Source organism: Pleuronectes platessa, chromosome 3 (genome assembly GCF_947347685.1).
Source record: "Pleuronectes platessa chromosome 3, fPlePla1.1, whole genome shotgun sequence".
Lineage (NCBI taxonomy): Eukaryota > Metazoa > Chordata > Actinopteri > Pleuronectiformes > Pleuronectidae > Pleuronectes > Pleuronectes platessa.
This window is the reverse complement of record NC_070628.1, coordinates 16,270,094-16,296,706: the sequence shown is the minus strand read 5'-3', so window position 1 is coordinate 16,296,706 and position 26,613 is coordinate 16,270,094. Positions and strand designations below refer to the sequence as shown.

At 42.1% G+C, this 26,613-nt stretch overlaps 1 protein-coding gene across 1 annotated transcript; it reads right to left on the bottom strand.

Moving 5' to 3' along the window:
• Positions 1-2: 2 nt before the first annotated feature.
• On the bottom strand, positions 3-26,613 carry rab11fip4b (RAB11 family interacting protein 4 (class II) b). Its single transcript, XM_053417821.1, has 13 exons — positions 26,166-26,613; positions 14,178-14,428; positions 13,487-13,672; positions 11,397-11,531; positions 9,915-9,950; positions 8,827-8,926; positions 8,304-8,407; positions 8,002-8,142; positions 7,598-7,679; positions 6,658-6,795; positions 6,313-6,471; positions 3,508-3,651; positions 3-2,706 (listed from the first exon to the last, which is right to left on the bottom strand). Exons 2-13 carry the CDS (start codon positions 14,393-14,395, stop codon positions 2,590-2,592), a joined length of 1,560 nt encoding a protein of 519 aa, XP_053273796.1. The 5' UTR covers positions 14,396-14,428; positions 26,166-26,613; the 3' UTR covers positions 3-2,589.

The following is a 26,613-nucleotide window of genomic DNA, read 5'->3' as shown; positions in this document are numbered from 1 at the left end:
GATTCAGCTTTTAGAAATTGTTGTTTATTATGAGGACAAAAAACACAGTTTAAAATGATGACGTTTCATGAGCCAGCATTACTGCCAAAGCCATTTTTATTGCCACTTAGTGATAACATTGCATTGGACAGCCCTAATAATTAAAGATCAATGTACTGTTTTTTCCCGTTTTGTATTTTATTTTTCTGTTTAAACCTAGGTTGGCACAAGCAGCTATATATTTGTGAGGCAAAAACAGGACAAAAATCAGCTGGTGGAAATTAAGTTCATATTGCTCATAATGCTCAACATTTAGCTTAAGTTAGGAAGACGATTTACAACCATAGAAAAGGCCAATTTTAAACAAATTGAAAAGCAATGGATTCATCGTGACTAACACGAAAATGAGACATTAAACAAAAAGTCCCCCACTGCATTAAAAAATATAATTGATAAAATATTCCCAATTTGCTAAGCTGGATTGCGTACCGTACAAAGCAGTGTGCTATAGTGCTTTTCTAATGTGAACAACCTAAAGCAAGGTCTCTCATGATAAAACTGTATAAAATCTCATTTTGTCAATCTTTAAAAACAGTGGTGAGTGGCACGTGAATACAAATTTTCACTATATAATTACAACATTTCAAGAAATTCCAGAAAATATGTCAGACACAGACATAGAAACGCACCTGTGGAAATCTATAGCAACGTCTTCCTGAAAAAAGTCCTCAAAAAGGCACAGACAGAAGAAAAGTTGATCCATGCAAAAGGAAACAAACGTCTTTTTTGTGCAAGGAAGCAAAACTCAAGTTTTAAATCATTACATGACACAGCAGATTGTAATTATTTCCCATCTTAAAAGAACGAGCTCATTGCAGTAGAGAATACTGTACACGTCTTACACCGTGTTTAACAGATTTCAATTCAAAGAGCCTTTTTTGGCCACACACAAAGTGAAATATCAAGTAGTACATTCATGATATTTACAGTATAAGAGAGTACCAGAGAGCCATTCCCTACAATCTGAGACCTGTAGGCTTCAGAGATTGAGATTGCTAATCTGTGGGATTTCCCCCCCGTCTTTATTGGACAGCTTGGTGTTTCTGTTTGAGAGCAGGATTTATTTGTGGCACAATCAGATTTTGTCACATTCAGATTTTGCTTGTGCAGTAAAGCTAACACACCCACGATGTGGGCGGGACAATTTCATTTTTAACACTACAACGGGCATTCTATTGGTTGGGGAATTTGAAAGACTTATCGCACAAAATAGAAGAAAGGATAACCAAGAGCAGAGAAGAAATCATGGAGCAGACGTTTCGTGTGCGCACAGACGCAGTGTGAGCGCTTGAAATCTGTCCAAGGGACAAAATATCCTGCAGTCAAACTAAAGACCACGTTCTTGAATAAAGTTGGGAATAAAAAAACTGTACCTATCCAGTTTTTTGTACCAAAAAGGAGATGGACTCCAGTTTCTGAGTTGATTTTTACTGAGTAGAGAGAGATGAGTAAACAAGTCACAATGGCTACTCGTCACTCCACCGTACGTCCTATACATTCATTTCATAACATTTCTGTGCAACATCATTGGGTCTATTGCTATCGACGGAGAGAATCCTTACAAGCTCATGCTCTTGCTGGCGCACAGCAGCCACGGAAGAACACAATTTAAAGACACTCCTCGGTTGCAGCCTCATAAAGTGACACTCTGCTACTCGCCTGATCCAACCTAAGGGCCACTTCTTGGTGAAAAAAGGTTCACCACTGGACTGATTGACTCTGCAAGTGCTGTTTCAAGTTCCTGGAAGACATGGTCTCAAGAATATAAACCCCCCCCAAAAAACGTCACCTTCTATAAACCTTCGCTGACTTCACTAAAGACAAAAACCCTCCTGTGATAGGATCCGTGGATCATCATCCGACTTCCCGCTGTTGCTTAATTCATCTTTTTCAACTTCACATCAAGGCATTCTTCATTTCTTTCCCTCACCACTTCTGCCTCCTTCCTCAGTCTCCTTTCAACACCTGCTGGTCTGAGCACATCACATCCATTCAGAGACCACCGACATGACAGGGGGAGAGAAGACAGCAGTGGACTGACCCGCCTTCATGTCTGTCTCGCTCAGGTTTACAGTCTTACATGTCAACTTTGTTTGTCTGTCTCACTGTACCGTCCTAAACGTCTCTCTCTACACTGTACCAAACGGCCTCAGCCAACACTACACCAGGAAACAGTAGAACCCACATCAGGTTTAATACATCGTTCCAGTTTCTAATCCCGAGTACATTATGTCCAGTGATCGCACAAAGCAGGATCTCCAGTTTTGTCTCCAGGTCAAAGGACGTACAGAAACAAAGTTCAAGCTGCAGAGTCACAGCAAAATGATCAAAAGTCAGTGAGCAACCAGTGCTTTGAGCCTTCGCTGCAGAATAAGTCCCCTTCCAGCCACAAACAGCAGGGGGCGATGCATGTCTATTTATATGTCCCGGTTTCCGACTGGCTCTTCCCTTGTCTCTGCTTCCTGTACAGAATCAGGTCTTGATGCAGCAACTGGAATGATCCTCGTCCTCCCGAGTTCCAGGATGAGTCTCACTCCAGTTGAGTCACTGCTAGTTCTTTATCTCCAGGATGGAGGGGTTGTGGTCCAGGATGGACAGGATGATTTTGTCCATGTACTGTCGCAGGCGCAGGTTGATTTCCTCCTGCTCCTTCAGGGCTTCCATTAGCTGGGGACAGAGAAGTGTGTCAAACATCTTTTCATTTCAGTTATTTTTAACACAGCACACTTCAGTCTTGTTAATTGTATTGTTATACGACCACTCCTTTGTTGACCCAATGCAAGAATATACTAAATTATAATAAAAAGCAACAAACAAATTCTCTTTGTGCCGATATATTCTGCCGGTCTTTTTATGCATAGATCATTTGTATTATTGATTATTTCCATGGGACTGGTCAGCAGTTATGTGTGTGATATATCCTTGATGATGACCTGCATATTATGCACAACATATTCAAATCTACAATAGTGTAATATCCAGAACACTGGAGCTAGATATACAGTTAGGCTCTCACAACTGTATATAAGGATCCTGTAACCTCGTTTAGACACATAGTTCAGATCATAGACTGTATGTTCCTCCACTATCCAGAAATTAAGCCAAAATATTCTAGATTCAAACACTGCCATTTTGGGCATCTGGAGCCGGAGTGTATGCAGTAGTGTTTCCCCCTATTTTTACACCATCAATTAAATTATTAAAAACAAACAAACTGGATAACTATTGTGATAAGTGCTATGTAAAATTTACAAAAAAATCATTTGACATGTTATGGGATTTCTGACATATACTGCATCGAGCCACAGATTGAGATGCTTCACTTTTAGGGATCAGTCACAACATCCATGATTATATCCAGTCTATTGTTCATAATAATATATGTTGACCATTTTCATTGTCTGAGTTTAACTGGACTGCATTCTCAAAATGTAAAGTAGGTAGAATCATTCTGCTCCCAATTTGTACCTGGTCTCTCGATGCATTATCTATCTCTGCAGCCAGAGACTGGGCCTTGGTCTGAGTGGCGAACAGGTTCTTTGCTTCATAGAGACTGAGGCTGAGGATCTGACCGTTCAGATCATCGTTCTGCTCCCTCAGCTTCTGGTTCTCCTACCATACAGAGTCAGGGAGGGAGGGAGAGAGAGAGAGAGAGAGAGAGAGAGAGAGAGAGAGAGAGAGAGAGAGAGAGAGAGAGAGAGAGAGAGAGAGAGAGAGAGAGAGAGAGAGACAAGGGGGAGAATGAGATATGCATCTGGACAACACAAGCACATTAAAGCTGCTTATATATTTTTTAAATGACCACTACTCAAGCCTCACTCAGCCCATACGCCTAAACACTGCATGTGGTACCTCAGCCAGCAGCAAACACAGCAATGCACATCTATTTCGGCGACTCCTACAGGACATTAAATGGGTTACGCGTGTTACAGGACAAACTGCTCCCCTGCTTTGTTATGAAAGCTCCATGAGGAGGTTGCCCGCGAGCGCTGACAAGAGGTCAGTTTGCTTTATACCCTCGTTCTATTTTGAACCATCAGTTGGGAAAAGGGGGTTTGCAACACTGACCCCAATTCAGCCGGGGCAAATTCACTCTACTCCAATGTGATTAGTGGTTAATCGGGAGGTCAGATGTCATAGAAGCAATTTTACCATCAGGCCAGGATGGAACCAGGCCCCAGACAACACCAGGTGCTGGAAGTCAGAGGGAGAAAAGTCCTGGGACGCAAAAGGCTGGACACACATATACAGACATTTACAAAGGCGCACAAGCAAGAGTGACCCTGATCACATCTGGTGCTAACCTCCATCCTGAGACCTAATGACAAGTTGACAGCTGTAAGTACGTCCGATCACACCTCGTACTGAAATGCATCCAGAATGTTTCCCCTGGGAACACTTTACCGCCCTACACATAAATATACATGTACGTCATTTGTGTTGTTTTTACAGATGCATCTGATGTCACTGTGTGTGTGTGTGTGCTGATATTGTGACCACAGATACATTAAATATATTGTGCATGCATCCAGGACCAACGGCGAATGTGATTTAGTGATTGGATCTCAGGATGCATTTGGGTGAGTTCAGATCTGACCTCGGCGCTGACCACTTTTGATCAACTCACTCAGGACAGATGGTAATACCAGGTCTGAACAGGGTCCCAGAAAGTGACATAATCCTTCTCATAGATCTTGCAGGGCAGCAACTGTCAAATCAAAGCAGTGACCTACACACCGCTTCCCTTTTTTTTACCCAGCTAAAACTGCCAGAAATAGGTGATATAAAGAAAGACATGAAAAAGAGTATCTGCAGACTGCAGCTGGTAATAAAGATATGATCTCTTCTTCCTCGTCTGCACTTCAGTGGGACGGGATTGGCTCGAGGCTACAGGAGAACATCTTACATCATCCTATATCAGTCTCTGTTCAAATGCACACACTGTATGAATCAGCAATCCTCTCTGACTGGCTGTGCATCACTTCACAGTTACCTCAAGGCCAGGTGGCAACTTCTCCCTTTGATAATTACTTTTGGCTAAAGTCAGTGGAAGCACAATTTCCACTCCACAGGAGGACATGTCAGCTTCCAGAAAACTTCTTTTATGAGTCTTATCAGATGACATTTGATTAACACTCTCACCTGCTCCCTTATCTCTCATGTTTACTTTGCATCAGGTCTGCGCACTGAGACCGGAAGCAGGAACCTGATATCTTAGTCTCTAACTTTGGTTGGCAGAAACCTAGAGGCAAATGTACTTTGGGAAAAGTGAAACCAAAGAACAGAGAATCAATATGTTGGACAGTATTGCCACACTGAGCTGGGTTAAGGTCCACTGGACTCTCTGTTACATCACTATTAGCACACTATGCTGAGGATAGTGCTGCTTTTAAAGGGACCTTAAGGGAATGAGAAGAGCCTACATGATCTTGACCAACCACCTGTCCAAACTATCGGCACGGTCACACATACCTGAATGCTGGTGAATGATAATCGCCTGCCGTGGCAAAAATACACATCATCATTGTTCACTGAATGTGGGCGTTGCAGGATGTGATGCTCAGTAACACATCATGTTAAATGGAAACCACTGTGAGAGCCTGGTTAAGTGCACCGAGCTCTGCGGGGATAAATGTAACTTGAGTATGAATCTATGAGCTGCATCAACTGCATGTATTTCCTCCAAGAGCTACAGAACTGGTTGTAATATAAGAGTGATGTACTGTTTATGTACAGCAACTGTGCCATTTTACAGAAATACATTTATGAATGGCATTAAAAACTAAAATTTATAATTTTGTCTCTGTGTGTAAAGCATTTCTTTGTCAAAAATAATTCAGTATTATTATATTAAAATATTTCACAATCCTGGAAAGACTGGCTGAAGTCACAGACAAGCCACCGAGTACATTAAGACACACTTTAAAAATCAAGGGTAGGAAAACAAGTAGACACATTTATTCCATGTTTAAAATAAATAGTACCATGTGTGACATTAAACACCTTCCATTTTCTACTGTATTAAATCTGTGACGTATTAAGGTAACTCACTTAGAGACACTTTGTGCAACTTTTCAGTGCAACCTTAAACAGGCCCGATCTTTCAATAACAGCTCAGCAGTACAGGGTTCAGGGTTCTGAATCTAAATGAAGGTGTTTTATGATCATCTCAGCATCTTAAAGCTTCCTCACTACGCAGACATCCCCGAAAAAAACCAAGAGCTACAACTCGTACACAGTAAAGTTTTTGCAGAGAAAGACCTTCATCAGTACCTGCTTGAGTCTCTTGACCTCGTGTTCCAGCTCCACCTCCCTGGTCCTGCAGTTGAAGTCGGCCAGACTCGTGGAGGAGGTGCGGCCGCGGCCAGGCCTCTCCGTCTCCAGCTTGAACAGCTGCAAATGCTCCAGCTCTCGACGCAGGTCCTCTATCAGCTGAAAAGATAAAGGGCCGAGGGACAACGTTATATAATGTCTATGCAGCTTTTTTCCAAGTGTAGGTGTATGAGGTGACATAACTGCAGTGAGAGAGTGAGCGAGGGAGAGTAGGGAAAGGGTGCAAGCAGTAGAACCATTCTTATTAGCGTGTCTGTGTGTGATTGCAAAGAACAACCCGCCCACCTCCTGCATGGCGTCCTTCTCTTTCTGGAACTGGAGTCTGTTCTGTTTCAGTTTGTCCATCATCTTCCTGTAGAGGTCCATCTCGTCCCTCAGGCGCAGACTGGTGTCCTCCAACTTGTCCGTCATTCTTTGCTTCTCCTGACAATGGACAAACACACAGGTCTGGTTTAAGATTGCATGAATTTAAGAATAGTTTCAATACAAAGAGTTTTGTTTCCTTGACACTTTTGGCTGCACATTCAACCACATGCATGACTGACAGGTATCCGGTTTAGTGTTTTTCATTTACCCTCAAAATAAAGGTGTGGTTCAATATGCAGCTGTTCTCCCACCTCATCCTGTCACTAAAATGACAGTTCCTCACAAGTTGCTCTGCTTAAAGCATCAGCTGGATGTATTAAAGGAAACATAATATGCTCATATTCAGGTTAAATCTTTTGTATTTGGGTTATTACTTGAAAATGTTGACATGCTCTGCCTTTCAGGAAACTCTGTCTCTTTAAGGCCCCCTCCTTATAAAGCCCAGTCTGCTCTGATTGGCCAGCTGGCCCGCTCTGTTGGGATTGGTCAACTTTTTGTTTTTGTTTTTCTGCTCTTGCTTCACCTGGGTGCTTCAAGGGCTGTGCCAGATTAGCCACTAGGCATGTATTATGCAAATAATGAGTCACATGTCATAATTATGTCGCGGTAGCACCGGCCGGACGACTGAGAAGTTATATCCGGGCCTTGACGAGCAGTATTGTTTGTGACTTTATCGCAGACTTTGGGCTTTTTAACTACGATGACATTTAAAAACACAAAAACCTTTATCATAAAGTAGAGAAGAAAAACCAGAAGAGAAGAGGTGTTGTTTAAAAACACAGGTGGAAAAAGCAGAGTAACGAAAAGTCAAACAGGATTAAAAGGAACAAATATACATGGACGAGTGAACATGACTCACCTCATCCAGTTTCTCCGTCTGTGACCTGAGTCGGCACATGTGAAGAGACATCTCGCAGTTTTCCTCCTCCAGCTGCTTAACTCTGAAAACACAGGATCCAGCGTGTCAGTGTAAGTTAATATATCAATGAGTGCCTCACAGTCAGTTCAGTCCTAGAACAGGTTCAGCCAAACAAACACAGTATGTTCTGCGGCTCCAGAAGTAGCTGACTCATGTGAAGGAGGAACATCTAAGACCCAAACGGTTTCACAGTATTTTCTGTTATCTTGCCGACACGTCAATGTGCATGTTTCCCCATATCAAGGGATTTAAAAGCAACACTGACTCATCTAATCCGCTCATACTGAAAAACAGAAGTCTTTACCTTGTGTGCATTAGTATACGTGTGTGTGTATGTGTCTCACCGGTTGTTCAGCAGCTCTGTCTGTGTGTTCTTGTCTCGCTCCATCTTGCCGTAGGCCTCTCGATGTCGCCTCAGCCCCTCCATCAGGTTTTGATCTGCTCGTGTCTCTGTGTCTTTCAGCTGCTCCTCCAGCTCATTAACCCTGACACCATGATACAAAAACTGTTACTTTTTGAAATGCTAAGTTATAAACGTAATGTCTGACGACCAGATTAGTAATTTGGAGAAAAAAACTTGCACCACAGCCAATTTACTTTTTCTAAAAAAAATCTCATCCATTTTTGAAAGAACAGCTTTCTGTACCTGTGAACTAGTTGTGTGTTCTCCTGCCTCAGCTTGGACTTGACATCGCCGTTCATCAGAATCTCATTTTCCAGCTCCGCCACCTTCTTCTCCAGAGAAGTCACCTGATGGAAACAGAGAGGATTTACTGAAAGCTGAACACAAAATGATCATGACTTATGCAGACACAAGAGGAATTCTGACAGGGATGATCATAAATTAGCATTTTTGACTTAAGCTGTACATCCACCACGAGTGGTAGACGTCTTCACTCTCTGGTATTTTAGAGCCACCGCTAACAGTGCAAATAAGGACTGAAGGGGAGATATACAGTGTATATTCTTTTATGGTTTTTTAATAGCCACACAGGAATACAGAAAGCCAGTACTTCCCAAAGAGCATCTATTTGGTGGTTAAAAGAGCTCACAACCTAGCATCTGGACAAACCTGCAAAACACACACACACACACACACACACACACACACACACACACACACACACACACACACACACACACACACATACACACACACATATCCTTACCTTCTCATTGATGTCGATGTCACAGGAGTCGATACTGTCTCGGAACAGGTCCTCCGTGCTGCCATTGCTGCTGCTTAAGTTGCTGTTGTGGAGAAGCTGCCTGCTCAAACACACAGGGATAGAAAGAACCAGCTGAGGATAGATCCATGTGAGCAATATCTGGTGTGTGTGTGTGTATATGTGTGCGCGTGTGTGAGAGAGAGAGAGAGAGAGAGCCTGAATCTGCCCTGCATAGAGGCTGCTGGAAGATAAATGATATAGGAATACAAGGACAGTCCCACGAGGGAGAGCTCGTGCAAGCAGATATAACACGAGTACACATAGCCTTACAGAGACACCCACACAAGTGTGTGTGTGTGTGTATATGGGACTCAGTCAAGTAGGGCATACATGCCAATATGACCCCTCTTTCACTGATGGAAAAATGTATCAACAACAAGCCTCTGCTCCATTATTGAGATTAGAGAGGAGAGGAGAGGATAGTAGAGGAGAGGAGAGGAGAGGAGCGGAGAGGAGAGGAAACAGAAAGAACAAGCAGAAGATAAAGAGAGCAATAAAATGAAAGACATAATCAAAGTGGATGGAGAGGACAGTAGAGGGAACAAGGAGAGGGAGCCAAACCTTATATTGAATACATAGATCAGGTCTGACAGGCCATTTTCACTCTGTCACTGTAATTCAGTTACAGAGGGTGGAAATAGGACAAAAGGCCTGGATACAAAACATTTCACTCAGTACAGACCAACCGGCCATGAAGAGGCCGTCACTGAAACGCTGCTTTCTCTACAGCCCGGAAGAAAAACCAAAAGTGCTTCACACACGTCTCTGTTTATAGATCTGATAAATCTCATCCAGACATTATGTTTTATCTCTGGATAACTAGTTAGTAATTAACTAGCTGTTAAAGCTCAATGGTCGGGCTGCAGAGTGATAAGGAAGCATGGATTACTAATCTCGCTCTATCTTCATCTGTGAGTGTGTCAACAAATAAAGCAAACACGTGCATCTCAGGCTCTCTAATGCATAAACACAGAGAACAAGGGAGTGACCTTTTCACACACACAAACACACACACACAGGTAACCTACCTTCCAAACGCCGTGCTGGAGATTTTCCTGTTGGGGCTACAAAGACAGAAAGCAAAACACAGACAGTTTGTTAGAGTGAATCGCCATGGATACGTCTGGACGCAACAATGCGCTGGAACAATAATTGATGATGGCAATTCAGATTTTGTCTGTTCACTATGACAGATAGAGTGGAAAGAGAGAAAGAAAGAAACATCAAAGGATATGTCAATACAAATAGAATTTCACTTATGTCTGCTGAGCAAAAACTCACAGACTCTGTTAGTCTAATGTTCAGATCATCGGCGTTTCACATTGGAATAACAAGAAAGAGCAAATGTAGTGAAGGGTCATGCAAATTATGTTAAGGACGACACCTAACATCGTCTTTCTATATATCTATACATGAACATTGGCAAATTTAATTTATAAAGAATATATAATGCTATTGAGGAAAGATGTATCGCGAAAAATATTATCATTGTTTTATTGCACAGCCCTATGTTCATACACGTTCGAGTATATCCTCCTTCTTTAAAAATAAAATAAAATCCCATCATCATCCTTTTCAGATCCGCTTTCTACGAGCTCACAAAGTCATTTCTGCGATCGATATACATCTCACTCTCCTATTCTTGCTTTTTCCACTCTGACTCTGTCTCTATACTCATATCTGCTTCATTATTCATAAGGGGAAAGCACAGGTCTAATAGAGAGAGACATGCTGGATTATAGATCTGTCTCTCTATAGGGAGACAAACCCTGCAGAGTCAGCAGCAGAGTAACTAAACAGTACACACTGTTCTCATCAACTTTATTGATGATAGCACATGTGTTTGCAGGTACACCTCACAGCTATTAATGGTCACTAAGGATTATGGTTCCAATAATAGGCTCCCACATTACAGTGGCTGATGAGGTAAGCAGGGGAGTGACATCCTTATGTAACTATCAATTAGTGTTTGTCTGTGTGTGATTGTGCGTGTGTGCATGTGAATGATAATTTGTTTGTGCATGAAGCAGCTGGAGGAACGCTTTAAACACCCTTGTAATTATATCACATCTTGCCTATTAAATGATACTAAATGAAAAGGTCCTTAGGTCAGCCTCAGTCTCTTTTCATGTGTGGGTACGGACAACCTGCCAGAATAATAAACGCAGAGTCTTCACCGAGATATGTCGCTCTACCTGTTTTAAATGAGATGCTTTTCTTTGTGTAATCGGTTATTGTGCCGCTGCGACAGAATTTTTAAGTAAGTGGAATTATGATCAATTATTTAAATTAAACTGAAAGGACAAAGCGCAGTCAGCACATATATGGTGGCTATTGGATTTGAACGTATGGAGGTTAGCAGGAAAGGTTTGAGAGCAGGGAAACGCATTACACTGCACAAAAATATTATTTTTGTAGCAACCACTGCACCAACCACCGGTATTTGGTAGGTGTTTGTCATGTGTAATAGTGTCGTGTGTGGCTCTGTGTGTATGCTTGTGTGTTTCTACCTGTTAGTCTTGAGGTTCTTCAGGCGAGCCTCCAGGTCATTTAGGAGGTTGACCTTTTTGCTGCACTGAGAGCAAAAGACATCCATCAGTTCGCCGGGGTAATGCTGACGCACCTTACGAGGAGTCTGTCCTGCACTGTAAACACACAAAGACACACACACGCAATTTTTTATGTGCCAATGAAAACACTCTGGAGTCAATTTAAAGTGAACCGACTTGGATTTCATGTGCATGTGAGAGCATTGAGTCTCCATTTGAGTGTATGAAACCAAGTAGCCGCTGCCAAGAGACCTTTAAAAACGGATCCAGCTAGCCACTAAGAAACCCCAAAAAAATGAGACTAAAAAAGAGAGAAAGAGAGACAAGGGCCCCATTCAGAACCGATATTAACATATGTCCTGAGAGATCCGATCACAAGTGGACTGTGTTAAGTATGTGTGTTCACACCTGTCTTTAACATGCATCCAGAACGTGTCTTCTGTGATAAGTTCTGACTGGATCATGCTTCCTTGCTCTATATGCAAGTAAACACGAGTTTAGACAGTGTCCAATGTCAGTGTGTGTGTGTGTGTGTGTGCGTGTGAGAGAGCAAGAGAGAGAGAGAGAGAGAGAGAGAGAGAGAGAGAGAGAGAGAGAGAGAGAGAGAGAGAGAGAGAGAGAGAGAGAGCGAGAGACTGTGTCCAGTCAAATTATTTTCTACATGAGAAGTCACTGTTAGCACTTTTTTGGAGGGAATATTTGAATCCAGAAATCTGACTTTTTTTATTGTGTTAAAATATGTCGCAAAGATCTCCATTAAGACGATGATCCTAAGAGCCAACAAAATACTTCATTATAACCATCAAGGTTTTCTATGCATCCCATATTAGTCAGCACAGTTGAGTTTCAAACCTTTACACCCAGTGATTTAGGAGAATTTGTTCAGGTTTAAGTGGCCCTACATCAAAATTAACAAGTGCACCTTTAACCTACTTTGTTCTGTAACTTGACTTCTTTCCCATGCTGAGATGTCTAAAACTTCTAATAAACCGGGGCCTCATTTTGAATTAAAATCTCCATGCCGACTGCATTTGGAGGCTTCTGTCTGCTTGGTATGCGTGGAAGGAGCATGGAGCAGTATTGCTGGTCTATCAGCCGGGAGACTTAATCCCATTAAGCGCAGGCTTTTTGATGAATATTTAATGTGGCCTCAAGGGAGAGAACTCCAAAACCAAACTTACACAGTCAGGACTCAGAATAATGAGTCAGGTAAAGACTGTCGAGCCTGCTGAGTGGAGGCTCAAGTAAAAATGTATTTAACAGAGTTCGAGCTCCAGATACTGGGCAGTGATTTACATTTTGCCTCATCAGCACATTACAGCACAGAAGCCAAGTGAAATGTTTTAATTATCTGCCCTGTGGTTCCCAGCAGGAGGCGATTGCTACTGTGCCAGAAGCAAATATGATTCATAAAGAAACCTACATGATAATCACATTTATTCTAATTAAGGCTAATGAAGGTTATTTATGAGGTAATTATCGTGACCTCACTGTCTTTCTGCATTGTTTTTTTTGTCAAACCCAAACATAACGATCTGGATTTTTTGCAGTGCCTTACTAATAAAACTTGGCTCACGTGTCTCCTAGGTCCAATGTTTACATCCAATCCCAACCAGACACACTCGCCCTGAGCCAATCACCTGTAAGCGTTCAAAATTTAAAATGTTCTCTCTCTCCCACCTGTCATTCAGCTGTTAGTTCAGTAACGCCGTCCCTGAGTGACCCACATCTACTCCTGCACCAGCTCAACCCTGGATACCAGGTCATCTCCCATCAAATCGTCCAATCAGAAGCCTTCATTAAACCTCCCAACGTCATACTGCATTCTTCATCATCTCTACCAGTGTCTATAGGCTCTGGAGGGGGGGGGGGGGCTTTACATCCAAAGCACCTAACTCATCAGGCTGCTTCCATGGCGTTCTACTTCCTGTGTTTGTCTAAGCTGCAAAGTCTCCTCATCTTGTTCATAATAATAATGAATCAAGTTAATATCCATCTCTCCTGATTGAAATATCCTGAACACAAAGAGCATTTTATTTTCTCTCCCTTACCTCGAGGGAACAGATGAACCGAGGTCCGAGTATCCGTTGGTACGAGTCTCGTCGTCCGGACAGGGGCTGCTGAGAGCGTAGTCTGGCTCCTCCCCCTCCCCGTAGTCCTCAAACTGCTCCTCGTTCAGAGAAGCCGAGGAACGTGTCGATAGGTCAGAGGTCACTGACACGCTGGTCTGACCACACCTGAGGAACAACAGGGAGAGGTTGGTGTTATATTCATAATCATGTGTGGGAGTCAAATTAGAAGAAAGACACTCCATAAGTAATGGAAGAAGCAGAGAATGAGCTTAAGATCTGATGACAGAATCAACATTTTTAACCCACACAGTAAATATACTTGTACATTAACTTTAGAATATATGTTTCCTTCAGAGAGAATGAAACAGCATTGAGTGCCGTCAAACTGGAGTCTAATTTAGAGGCAGTGAGACAGACAGGAAAGAGGAAGTTAAAACACGGATGACTGTCTAGTTGTTAGTGTAGAAATAGAAACTAAAAAAGGAAGTGGTCTGATAACGTAAATGCCATGTGAAAAAAAAAAACATCCTGGATCCGCATCTGCATCAAAGTCAAATGGGTCCTTTCTGGGCCCATCCCTCCACCAAGTTAGGTGGAAATCAGTTTAGTCGTTTTTGCGTAATCCACAACAAATACACAAACAAACCAACAAACAGACAGGAGTCCTTACTTCTCCCCCGGGAAAAAGAGATCGCCGAGTGCGTCTTCCTTGTCCCCCGCTCTGATGAGCCCGTCTGAGGTGTCCGACCCTTGGGTGCTCTCCACAGCGCTGTCTCTGTCCGATTCCCTCTCCCTGCCGTCGTCTGCCACCTCCTCTTCAGGGCCCTCCACCTCTCCCGGGAACAGCTGGCACTCAGGGACGGGGTCAGGACTGGCTCGCGTGCACATGATGACCGGACACACCCGCTCCTCCACGCCACCCTGGAGGACATCAGCGAGAAAGAAAAAGAACACTGTTTATTTTTGTTATTTCAGAAACTGCCATTATCCTCCTCATTTTCTGTTATCTTTCTGTGTTATTTCTGTTCATATTGTTTTCTATCACTGGGGAAATCTTTGTGGATGCACTTTATTAAAGACGTACTCCTTATAACTTCAGATCTTTTCTTCCAGTCCTCATTATTAGATGTTTTCTCATTGCTGTATTTAAATCCAGCGTGACATTGCTGACAGGAGCTGCCAGTGGCTGTCACAGTCAGGGTTTTAATAGGGTAGGGTTCACAAAATGTAAAGGAATCAAGCACATGGGGGCCAGAGGAGCATGGTACCGATAAGCCAAATTATTTCCCACTAACTAAACAGCCAACTCAGTGTCACTGAAATATCTGTGAACTTTGTAATAAAGGAAATATTCTAAATAATTACCTCTGCCAAGGAGGTGATGTTTTATTGTGTTTTAAGTGTAAGTTTCTACACAAAAACTACTGAACCCATTTAATTAGTAACCTGGTGGAACGGTGGGCTGGCTCTGAAGAAAGGTGGTGGATCAAGGAATTTCTTTTCTTTAACATTGTGAGATAGAGCATTTTGTTCACATTTACACTGGTTGTCCAGGAAATAATTCATGGATCTTGATGAAAGATCTGGCATATCTAGGGAACTGCTTTCTATGAGTGTGTGACATTTGGTGACTTATTAAGATTAAGTTGATTTATTTGTCCCAAACACATGCACAGGCACACTCATGCAGGTAGGGAAATTTAACCTCTGCTTTTGACCCATCTGGTGCAGGACACACAGAGCAGTGAGCAACCATGTACGGCGCCCGGGAGCAGATGTTGGGGGAGTAAGGTGCCTTGCTCAGGGGCACTAGACAGGGTAGGGAGAATCCTCTTGGATTTTTGGACAGATCAATCCAGGCTCGTCTTTTTGTTGTTTCTCCGTGGAGTCGAACCAGAGACCTTTTCTGCCCATAGTCCAAGTTTCTGCCACTAGTCCACCGCCTCTCCCTATAGGAATTAAACTCATCCTGAAGATAACAACACACACATGGCGTGCTAAGAAATACTGTGAATGTGTAAATAAAGAAGAAGAAAATAAGAAAAGGGAAAGAAAACCAAAGAAAACGATCCCAAATATTCTAATGGTTAAATATAACACATTGCATTCTTTTATATGCAGTGAATTGATCATTTAAGACATTGAAGGTCCTTTGGAATTAAGAACTCTATACTGTGTTTTATGTTTGAGAGAGGTGTTCACAAATCAAGGTTGGTCCAGTTGTGGAAACTTGTGGATATAGTTCTAGGGAGGATTTACCATTTAGTAAATCCCTGTCATTGTGGGAATGGTCTAAGGTTGACAGTGGGGGTCTGGAGGGTGACAGGGGTGAAAGGGTGGCCTCGGTCAAAGGTCACAGGTCCCGCTCCATCTAGTTCAGCTCTTTAGCGGCTCAAATCTAGTCTAACGCAACGGAGAACAAGGACTTATCTCAGCATGACCGAACAGCTGAAACGCAGAGCAGAGTGAAGGAGGGGGAGCAGGTGAAGACAAAATCCCTGAGACGAGCCGGAGAGATGTGGGGTGAAGAGTGAGTACCAGAAAGGTGGAGAGGGCGTGAGAGAGGCATGGAGGAAGCTATGGGTGTAGGAAGAGAGGGAGGAATAGGTGTAGAAAAAGAAGATTGGAACTAAAAAGTCAGGATAAGGAAAAAGTAAAGAAAGAATAAAAAAGTGAATTAACTGCAGAAAGAAAGAGGAGAGTCTGAGAGCTGTGAGGAACAAGGGAAAGAAGCTTGAGGACCGATACACACGATCGAGTCTCCATGACTTCAGAGGACAATACACTGACTTAGGCCTACATTGATTCCCTGGACACTTATCCTATAACCGATATAGGGACCCCAACATGAGTAATACCACACACACATACACACTCACACATTTACACACACACGCCTTTTTGATGTAGATTTCTTGGCTGAACAATGGATACTCAGTTCTTTCTAACACAAGACTACTTGTACTGTATGTGTTGTGCTGTGTATTTCTGTTAACAATGGAGAAATGACAGCAACATACACACAGTACCTGCTTTAAAAATAAAAAAAGATCCATTCAGCACATTAACTGAGACTGCACTTGTGCAAACAGGCAACATGGGGTCGGAGGCTGAGTCTGTGAGAGAAAGAAAATGAAGGATAAAGGTCTCTTTAGCATTCCTCAGACCAGTCTCCTTATATCCCTGCAGATGAATAAGGATCCCAGTGTGCGGCAAGAAAATAGGCAGCACCCCCCCACTACACTCCCCTACAACAATTCAAAAACTGGGCAAACCAACACACTGGGCAACTTGACACCTGTTGCGCTCATTATGAAGCTTTTCATATGAAGTCCTCACTAACATAGTAAATCCTACTCATGCAATACACAGTCAGTCCCACATGTATGGACTTTGTTAAACCGGCTTCAGCCATTCAAATGTCTGAGTCAGTAGCTCCAGAGATTTTCCAGAACTTTTCCTGCAGGCCACCTGGTAAAATGTCAGAGTGAGCCCATGTGAGAAAACAGCAGGACTGAATTAAAACAGAAAGGATACAAATATCTCGGGAGGAAAAAGAGGAGTTAAACACGTAGGAGACTCCTGTAAAGATGACAATAATGTTCAATGCCACTGTGCTGAAAAATAAAATCATGCACTGCACGTTCTTTCCAGACGCATCCCCTCGACCTGAATGTTGTCAACATGTCTGACCCTGAAAAATCTCCCGCTGGGTTAGTCTTATGCAGACATTTGCATCACGTCTGAAAACAGCTTTAGACTGTTACTATTTACTTCATTGGCAGAATCAGTACTTTCACATCCACAGCTGAGAGAAGACACCATGGAAAGCACAGCTAACAGAAGAAGAGAAATTGAAGAGTATCAACAAACGAACCATCATGCACCACCATGAAAAACCGGAACGACAAGGTGGCGTAGGCTGACCACAAAGCTCATCTCACAGCTCTGACAGGAGACCCTGTCTTCTTTTTAAGAGTTGAGGAGTGGAGATACAAAGGCTTGACGAGCCAGTTGGAAGACTCTCTCAGTGAGCAGGCCCACTCTGACAGCAAAGTTAAAGCAGAAGATTCAACAACAACATTATCCTGCAGTTCATACAACACGGCTACTAAAGACTGTATCTAGTTGCAAGCTGACTGCTTTTTTCACATTAATTGAAGAGTTTTATTTTCCTGTGTTCAGGTGAATGAGTTTCAGTGTCTTTTGACTCAAGATCTAATGCAAAGAAACGGAAAGGATTCATGCCGAGCAGTCAAGTAGCAGTTTCAGGAGAACATGTGCCGTCACTGAAGCTGCCACAGCTTTTCAGACAAAGACACTGATGAACAGTATCATCCAACAGGGAGTGTGTACTTGTATTTGTATGTTTGTTGAGTCGATGAAGGGCAAAGACTTGGGTTTAAGGATATGATTTAGTTGTGATGGTTAAGGTTAGGGAACTAATCATGTCACTGAGTGTCCTCACAGAGATAGAAGTAAAAGCAGGTGTTTGTGTGTGTGTTAGTGTGTGTGTGTGTTTACAGTGTGCCTCTCCCTGTTCCCCCTGCTCCAGCTCAGCCTGGGGGCTCAAACTGCCAAAACATGACTCTACAGAGTGTTTTGTGTTGCTTGATTCCCTGCAGCACAAACAGCTCGGCTGCCAAACACCATCCAACCTGCCAGTGGCTTTAAACCGAGGATGAGGAGATCTGCTTTTAAAGGCCTGAAGCCTGACGGGCCTTGAAATCTGCTTTGGCCAAAGGAGGATTTCTTACTGCTGTTCTTACATGTTTGCTGGGAACAATTTTATTTATCAACAGGTTCAATCAGGTATTTAACATATTTTACAACATAATATAATTCCTTTGCAGGCTTGTTTTTACACATTAATAGCATTTTCCCAAAAGTTCAGATCAGAAATACCTATAATCTAAGTATGTTTGTATATGGAGCAAGCAGTTGTGACTTTAAAGGAATGTTTGCAAAAAAAATTAGGGCAAGGACTAAAATAATAGATTGATATAAGACACTTGATAAATGATATATCAACTATTGCGATATTGGCTGCACATTAAAAATCAAGATGATAAACATCTACTCTGTTTTATGCTTTGATCAACATCCATGTTCTCAGATCACCTTTCTCAGAGGTCAAAGATAAAAAGATAAGAATAAAGTGCACAGCATGTGTTGATGTACATATTTTTTACTCGTTAAACTAAAAAGAAAGACTTTCCGATGTCTGTGTCTGTTGCCGCAGGGTCTGACCCAGTTTAAATGCAGATATTCCTTCCCTGCTCTTCTTCTCCGCTCTCCCAGGTGAAACCGGTGTCAGGGAAGGAAAAGATGGAGCGATAAAGATGAAGAACTCTCAGTCTCTTTTTTCAGAGATGAGGAATTCATGTTGAGCGAACAGACCTTTGCTGTGCGTTAGTGGCCAGCTCGAGCCCGGTCGTGCGTTATTTTAGTATAAAATGTAAATGTGTGTGTATGTGTGACTGCTTTCTGTTTCCAGGTAAAAATGAGCTTCTACATCTCCTCAATCATCACTGAAATACCCAATGTGACAGATTTTATGACAGGTCGTGTATTAAATGTCACGAGCAGCTGAAAAAGCAGTTAATTACCCTGTAAACTATCCCTGTAAAATATAGGTCAGAGAGTGTCGTATATAGACACAAAGCAGTCAGAGCAGATCTTGCCAGTAAAGGAACAGTTGTGTAGCACTGATACTTGTGTGTGAGACAAAGAGACGAACACAGCCAGGTTCTCTGGGAACAATGTATTATTCAATCACTGCAGCAGCGATAGAGACGTACAATGTGAGAGGAAAAGAGAGAAAATAAAGAGCAGGGAACACTTCTCTCTGGACAGCTGAAGAGAGACAGAGAGAGAGAGAGAGAGAGAGAGAGAGAGAGAGAGAGAGAGAGAGAGAGAGAGAGACAGAGAGAGACAGAGAGAGAGAGGTATCAGGCATAGAACAGACAGGAGGAAACTGAAACTCTGAGTGACTGGATTCATTTTCCAGTCATTAACTTTCAGCTGAACTTGAGAATCACATCATTCTCTTCAGCAGTGAACAGTCAGTCTAAGCAACATGAACGCTGACAGTCAATCACATCCTGCCAACACGGTTACTGACAATACTGACAGGTTTCTGACATCTTACAGTTGAGCAACACTATAAGATCAGTTCGGAAAATGGTAATAACCAAATGATGTTATTGGAGCTGCAGTACCGGTTACACATGAAGCAAGCAAGTGTGTACTTGTGTTAGAGCAAGACTTGAGTTGAGCAGTTGGCAAACAAGCACGAATAGAATCTAGAATTAAATGGATCTTTGGGAGACAATAACAATAACGATATTATTATGTGAAACATTTCTGACACCAATACAATCACCTGACATGTATATCTAAAGAAAACTGTGTATGATTCCTGAGGCGTCGATACCACAAAGGAATTTGATTCAGGCAATCTTTATACTAAATAAATCCAAATGAAAACAAAACAAATACAACCAAAAATCCAAACTTCTATAATGAAAATAAATGTGCATGTAAAGTCAAATGTTTTCAAATCTGCGCATATCGGCAAACAAACTCTGATTCAAGTACAAGTAGAAGAGTTTTATTAAATTTAGTATGTGCTTTTGCCTAATGATAAACAAATTATTATGAAACGTTATGAAGATAAAAAATGTAAGTGATATCTCTTTCTGCTGCCAACGCAAAGATGAGAGAAGTAGCTGATGTATGATGAGCTCAGTCCGACTGAAACGTTCATTTATAATAATGGTAAAATATTCAACTCTGATCTGACATTTTCTCTAATACGTCACAGAGTCTTGTCATGTTGCTGTGAGCTGCAGTGACAGAGTGAGTATAGACTACAGCATCAACTCTGGAACAGAAACAACACTCAATGAAAACATATATTGCTCTTCATTATCTGTCACTTTGCAGTAAACTGTTTTGCCCCACTCAGGATCCTGTAGAATGACTCATGTTTCCCCAACGATCTGATTGGTCAGTAGTTGGGCCAATGGCAGGTTTTTGGATCTATTTAACATAGGTTACCATGGTGATTTACCCTAGAAAGAAGTGAACTAGCTTTCTAACTCTGAAACCATTGTGTCGATGGGCCCGTGGATCAACTACAACAACAACAACAACAACAACCACAGTCTCCACCCACCTCCCTCACACCTCTGAGTCTGTGCTGAGTACCGAGGGCCAATGCTATTATAGTGCTGAATAAATCATTCATCTGTCTTTCTGGAACAATGTGAATTATGTGGATGATGGTGCATTTAAAAGCCTTATTGATTCCCCATGTATCGAAAAAGGCAGAGGATGGTTTTGAACTCGTATAATATGAATATCAGATTTCCATATGTGTCTTATTCACTTGTGTACATTTGTAATAAATGTGTTAACTTGTTTTTAGCTTTTGTAGAATTTCCCATATAAAGATCTAAATGATCAAGAACAATGGTCGCAGTCCATCGTGCTGTAAGAGTTCTGCAGTAATGCAGATCAGCTTATGTGAAGAATCTTCATGACATATTTGAAGTTACATATTCTGCACAAGCTTCACCTGATAAAAAGGGGGATCTATGAGAGTCCTGTAAGGCTTTAAGTTGTGATCTCTCTTTAGGAGTGCCCTCTGAGGATATCCGAACAAGCACTTCTGCGGTGAGTCATTGGAGCAAAACTAGATTGAAGGAGTTATACAGCTTAAAAGGATAAAAAAGGTGTTTCTCAGGTTACATGTTAGTTGTAGAACTAGTCGGACAGTAACCGGGTTGCTAAACAATTAAGCAAAACAAGTGTTGTGCAAAAAGAGAGAACAGCGATGGAGAGATAGACCAGTGCAGGAGTGGGAATGGAGGAGATATGAAGTGAGATCGACTGGATCGATCCATGACACTGACGAAGCTTTGATAGAGTGTGAGTCAGCAGTAAAGGGACTGGAGGACGAGCAGAGGAGCGCAAGAGGAATTGAAAAGGAGAGAGATAGAAAGAGGGATTAAGGAATAAGAGAGAGAGAGAGAGAGAGGGAAAGGCAGCAGAGAGAGAACATAGAGCAGCGGAGTCTCTCTGCTTGTGTTTATCAGACTGAGCTCCAGTGACACAAGGCGTTTCTCTGCAGAGGCTTTTCCTGCATCTCTCTCTCTCTCTCTTTGTTCATTGCATCCTCTCTGTTTCTCTTTATCCTTTCCGAGCTCTGATCTCCTCAAGTGCTGCTGCTGCAAAAATATTCACCTAAAAAGTGGATCGTCTAATCCTCCTGCTTTCATTTTCAGCATTTTCAGCACCTCTCTTCAGATTTCACCGGTGGGGAAAGACAAGAGTCAGACAGCCAAAGGAAATAATACACTACTACCCATTGATAACAAAAGCTCATATTGTTTGTTAATTCATTGATTATTCAACAATCAGTAATTTCCCAAACAAATAATGATAAATATTTGCTTGTTATAGATTTTTCAAATTTGGATATTCTCTGCCCTTCTGTGTCATACTGTTCATAATATGAAATTCAATATTTTTGTTGGAGGAACTGAACTCATTATTTGGTTGACATTTCCTTGACATGATAAAAGTAGAATAGAGCGTTTCCTTCCACCAAGTTCCCTAGAAATCCATCAAGTAGTTTTTGCATAATCCTGCTGACAAACAATCAAACTAGAATGACACTCAGAGCTCATTCATCCACCAGGGCCCAGCAGTCTCCTTAAGTCATTCAACTGCACTGCATTTCAAACATTCATAGATATCAGTTCCCTAAATGTGGCAGATGTTTTCATCAAGATCCATTAATTATTTCCTGGGAAAACAAACAAGATAAAGTGACAAAAACATTCCTGGATCTGCCCCCTGATCGGGATTGGCACCAAAACGTATTGGATTCATCCTTCATACATCCATGTTTTGTATAAATATGTTCAGGAGTTTTTTATTCATTAACAAACCAACAAACCAATGGACAGGGGTGAAACATAACCTCCTTGGCCGAGGTAGCAATCTGTAGTTTTATCAAAAATGAAAATAATCATTTTTGAATCCCTATTATTACTATTTAAAAGTCATTTTGCGTTGGGTCATAATCATGCCTAAATGGATTGTATTGACAAGGGACCAATAACATCCATCTGCATGTATCTGCCTGCGTGTCTGTATTAATCACCTCCCATGGAAAGCAATACTCTCCCTCTGCAAGCGCACATTGCACAAAGAGAAGTAATGACTCATATTCCACTACCATGTTAAGTCAACACTGTGAGAAACTTAGGTTTCAATAAATGAGGCACACACATACACACGCACATGCACACACACACACACACACACACACAAGCACATAAACACATGCATCTGACCAAAACACCTGAGACTCCCCAGTGTGATTAATATATCCTCTCGTCCTCAATGCTTGTTCGTCTTTAAGTCAAAACTACAGCTTTTAAATCAGGTCCGACACTTACAACCACACACATATAAAAACACTACCCCTTTGTCTTTAGGTAATAAATCCCACACACACACACACTATTTGTTTCCATCTCAGTCTCAAGGGAAGCAGGTAGCTACTTGGATTACCAGGAATGTTGCACTGGACAAAGGACAATGTAGGCAGGGGACAGCAGAGACACTGTGTGGAGGCATTTTCAATGAGGCACAGCTCAGATACACACAGGAAACCCAAAAGTGGTGAAACATTGTAAGTGACTGTGTTTCTGAATCTACACAATGACAGGCAAGTGTCCTCAAAAAGAAATTAACCTTACAACTAGACCATGTTAGTCCTACAGTAGAGTTTTTAAGTTTCTTTGAAATATTCCTGACTTTATCAAAAAGGTGTTTTAATTTTATAGTAAAGGGTTAATACCAGGTAGTGAGAGTTTATTAAGCAAACAGTGGCATGTGAGTGCGTGGGTGTATACTCACAGTAGTTCTGTTAAATAAGAAGAACCTGAAATACATCTCTTGTCCTTTGTTTTTGTGTGTGTGAATCAGGTTAATGGGTGAAGTGAATCTACAAATAAAGACACAGTCCCCGAGGACATGACGGGACAAGTTAGCTGTCTAGTCACATAGACATCCATGTGTCTTAACTGTCCTATGGAAATCCTTTGGTTGCTCGCAGCTAAAACACTGTGTGGACAGAAAAAGAGGTGCAACAACATTGACCGTGATGCATCAGCTATTGGCTTTTTAAGTGATCTGTATTCAGCTAGGCAGCAAGGTGAGAGAGCCCCTCAGATGACAGTGCGCTGGTGACAAAAACATAAAAGAGGTTGGTTAAGGTTGCGGGGGTAAGCTGGATAATTGCTAGCAGCTTTTTTTTATTTGCTTTTATTTTAATATTTAATTTAACTTAAATATGTGCTCATCTTGTGCCCTATATTTGGATGTTTCTCTCTCTGAAGCCATTTATAAGCAATAGATTTGACCTGGCTTTACTTGACCTCCTGTCACTGTGTGCGTGTGCTGCCGGGTTCTTAAACAGCATCAGTGTCATATTGAAGAGTAGTTACGAGGATTTGTTACATCAAGTCGACCCGAGTGTAGGTTTTATAAGTCAGTTAATGTCAGTTTGCCCCTGAGCTGTCAAGTGCTCGACAACCATTTTGTATGTTTGAACTACACACACTGAGAGGAAGTGAGCATTTACACAAAAGTCAAACCAAAGTCATGACTTTGTTTTGTTTTGAGTGCTACAGCCGACACTGGAGGGGGGGACTGTCGCACAACAACCTGACAGAATCTGTAGCCGCACAAAAATTAAATGGTTTCATTAATTGTTTGACTTTGTCATCTCACAGCCGAGGTGTGTTGCATCCACAACCACTCTGTGCCAAAAAACGTCATGTCTGCCGAAAAGAAAGAACCTCGTGCTTTGTGCAAAGTGCATTGTCTTTCTGTTTGTTGAGCCTGTTGCCGCTGCCTATTGAACGAGGGCCCTTCAGTGAGTCGTTGGTGGCCGACCCTCAGCAGGTGGTCGAGCCGCCGCTCCTCATTTGTTGCGTGTGAATGTTGTTATTCAAATGTCTCTTTAGCCCATTAGAACATCTTCTGAAAGCAAAATAAGAATTTAAAACCGCTTGTGTAGATGTTTGGCTTAAAAACAACTACAACACAACACGGAACTCAGTGACTCAGAAGTTTATAATGTTTTGTGTGAAGATATTTTTGTCCTTCTTTGGAAATGATTCTTCCTCTCTGTGTCAATAAGGAGTGACTGTTTTGACTGCTGCAGATTATCCTCCATTTGTCCAGTACAGCTCAGTGCCGCATGTTAATCTAGTTATTCTAGTCCTGGTGTACAGGTTGTGCCCTGTCAAAGACATTTGGCTGAATGTTTTGTTTAAGGAAACTAAATCAAATAGATGTAGAAACAAAACAACGTAAGATTATACGACAATAATATGCCAGTGCATGTTGTTGTCTCCGTGGCCCACTCGCTTTCTGTGCAATTTCATGTGCATTGATGACAAGGTTGAGTCTAATTTAATATAATGTAATGTAATAAATTGAATGTCTTCAGTGGAAAACAAATGTCCATAGGAATGTTTCGGGTGTGGGACAATAAGCAGAGAATCTCAGCTCAGCAGGAGAAGAGTAAATCTCATTATGTAACGTCCGGTCACAGACCAGGAGTATTCAAAACCACCAGAGAGTCTGACGTCACATGTTGCTACTGGGATCCCACAATACAAATAAAACTCACCTTGCCTTTGTTTCTATTTATGGACTAGTGAATTAATCTTAGAAGGTAAAAAAGTGCACGCAACAGTTCTGTTGTCAACAGGCTAGTTTCATGAACTGACTTGTCACGATCATACGGTGAAAAACTGCACATGTGTTGTTTATTTATCCTTTACTTAACTATTGCATGTGTTTTATAACTTTACAGATCAGAAAGACATTTTACAATCTAAAATATAGTGAAGTCTATTTTTAAAAGGGCGATGCTCTCAGAAAGAACCATTTTATTTAACTGTAACATAACTTATGATATCTAACATGGTCCATTAATATTCTTCCTCCTGCATCATTTTCAACATTGAACTATGGTCAAACATACATTCAAGTTTCTTACGTAAATAAGAAACTTGAATCATACATTTAAATATCGAAACCTTGTTAGATAGCAAAACTCATTTCTCCTCCATTTACTTTTCTTTTCAGTCTGTCAACACTTGCTTGTCCAATCTGTATCTACCTTACTGGGACTGCCCTCTCCTTTTTGATCTTTCCCCCTCCTTCCAGCTATAACCTGGTTTTTCCCAATCAATCCCATTACCCTCAGAGAGACGCTGAACCGCAACAGAAAGTGAACAAGGAGAGACGGATGAGAGGAAAAAGAAATGATGGGAGGATGCACCTGAAGCGAAGGAGGATGAAAAGAGAGCGACACAGGACAGTGATGACACAGTCACGAACAGCTGAGCAAGACAGACACGCAAGCAGGGAGGCTGGGTCCACTGTGTTCACACAGGCAGCGGACAATGGACTCTGCACTGAATCTGCCCCCCCCCCCCCCCATGTTGAAACAGCCAGCCCCCTCCCCAACACATAAACTGTGTCTGTCTGTCAAATAATCTGTCCCATGACCCCCCCCCCCCCCCCCCCTACTCAGCAGGCAGGCTTCAGTCTGGTTCCTTACCCCGTTTACTAGTGAGGGGAATCCATGGTCAGCAGCAGTCCCCCCTTCTCCCCCAGCCAGAGACCCTCAGCAGGCCCAAGTCTGTTGTCTCCTCTGCACACACACACATGCACACAGGTGTTCCCGAGAGGAGGAGGAAGCGTCCGGATAGTCCGAGGGGTGAGTCCTTGATGGTGGAATAGTCCAGCGAGAGGCAGAGAGAGGAGTGCAATGTACCATCCACTTCAAAACACTGCCTGGCTTCACCTGCACTTCCTCTCTCACTGTTTCACAGACACATACATACACACACATGCATACACGTGCACACACACACGCACACACACAGACACAAACACACAAGCACAGACTCTGCACCCTCACACACTGTCCCTCTCTGGCTGCACTGCTTCGCCGGCTGACTCGTTCACACACTGAGAGGGGAGAGCTCAGATCAGGCAACAGTTGT

Bases quoted from the DNA above. Each gene is read 5' to 3' on its own strand.
- rab11fip4b (XM_053417821.1), bottom strand. From the start codon at position 14,395: ATGTGCACGCGAGCCAGTCCTGACCCCGTCCCTGAGTGCCAGCTGTTC. The intron at 13,673-14,177 runs GTAAGGACTCCT...GTTGTTCCTCAG, and splicing joins CTCTTTTTCCCGGGGGAGAA to GTGTGGTCAGACCAGCGTGT. The intron at 8,143-8,303 runs GTACAGAAAGCT...TCATGGTGTCAG, and splicing joins AACACACAACTAGTTCACAG to GGTTAATGAGCTGGAGGAGC.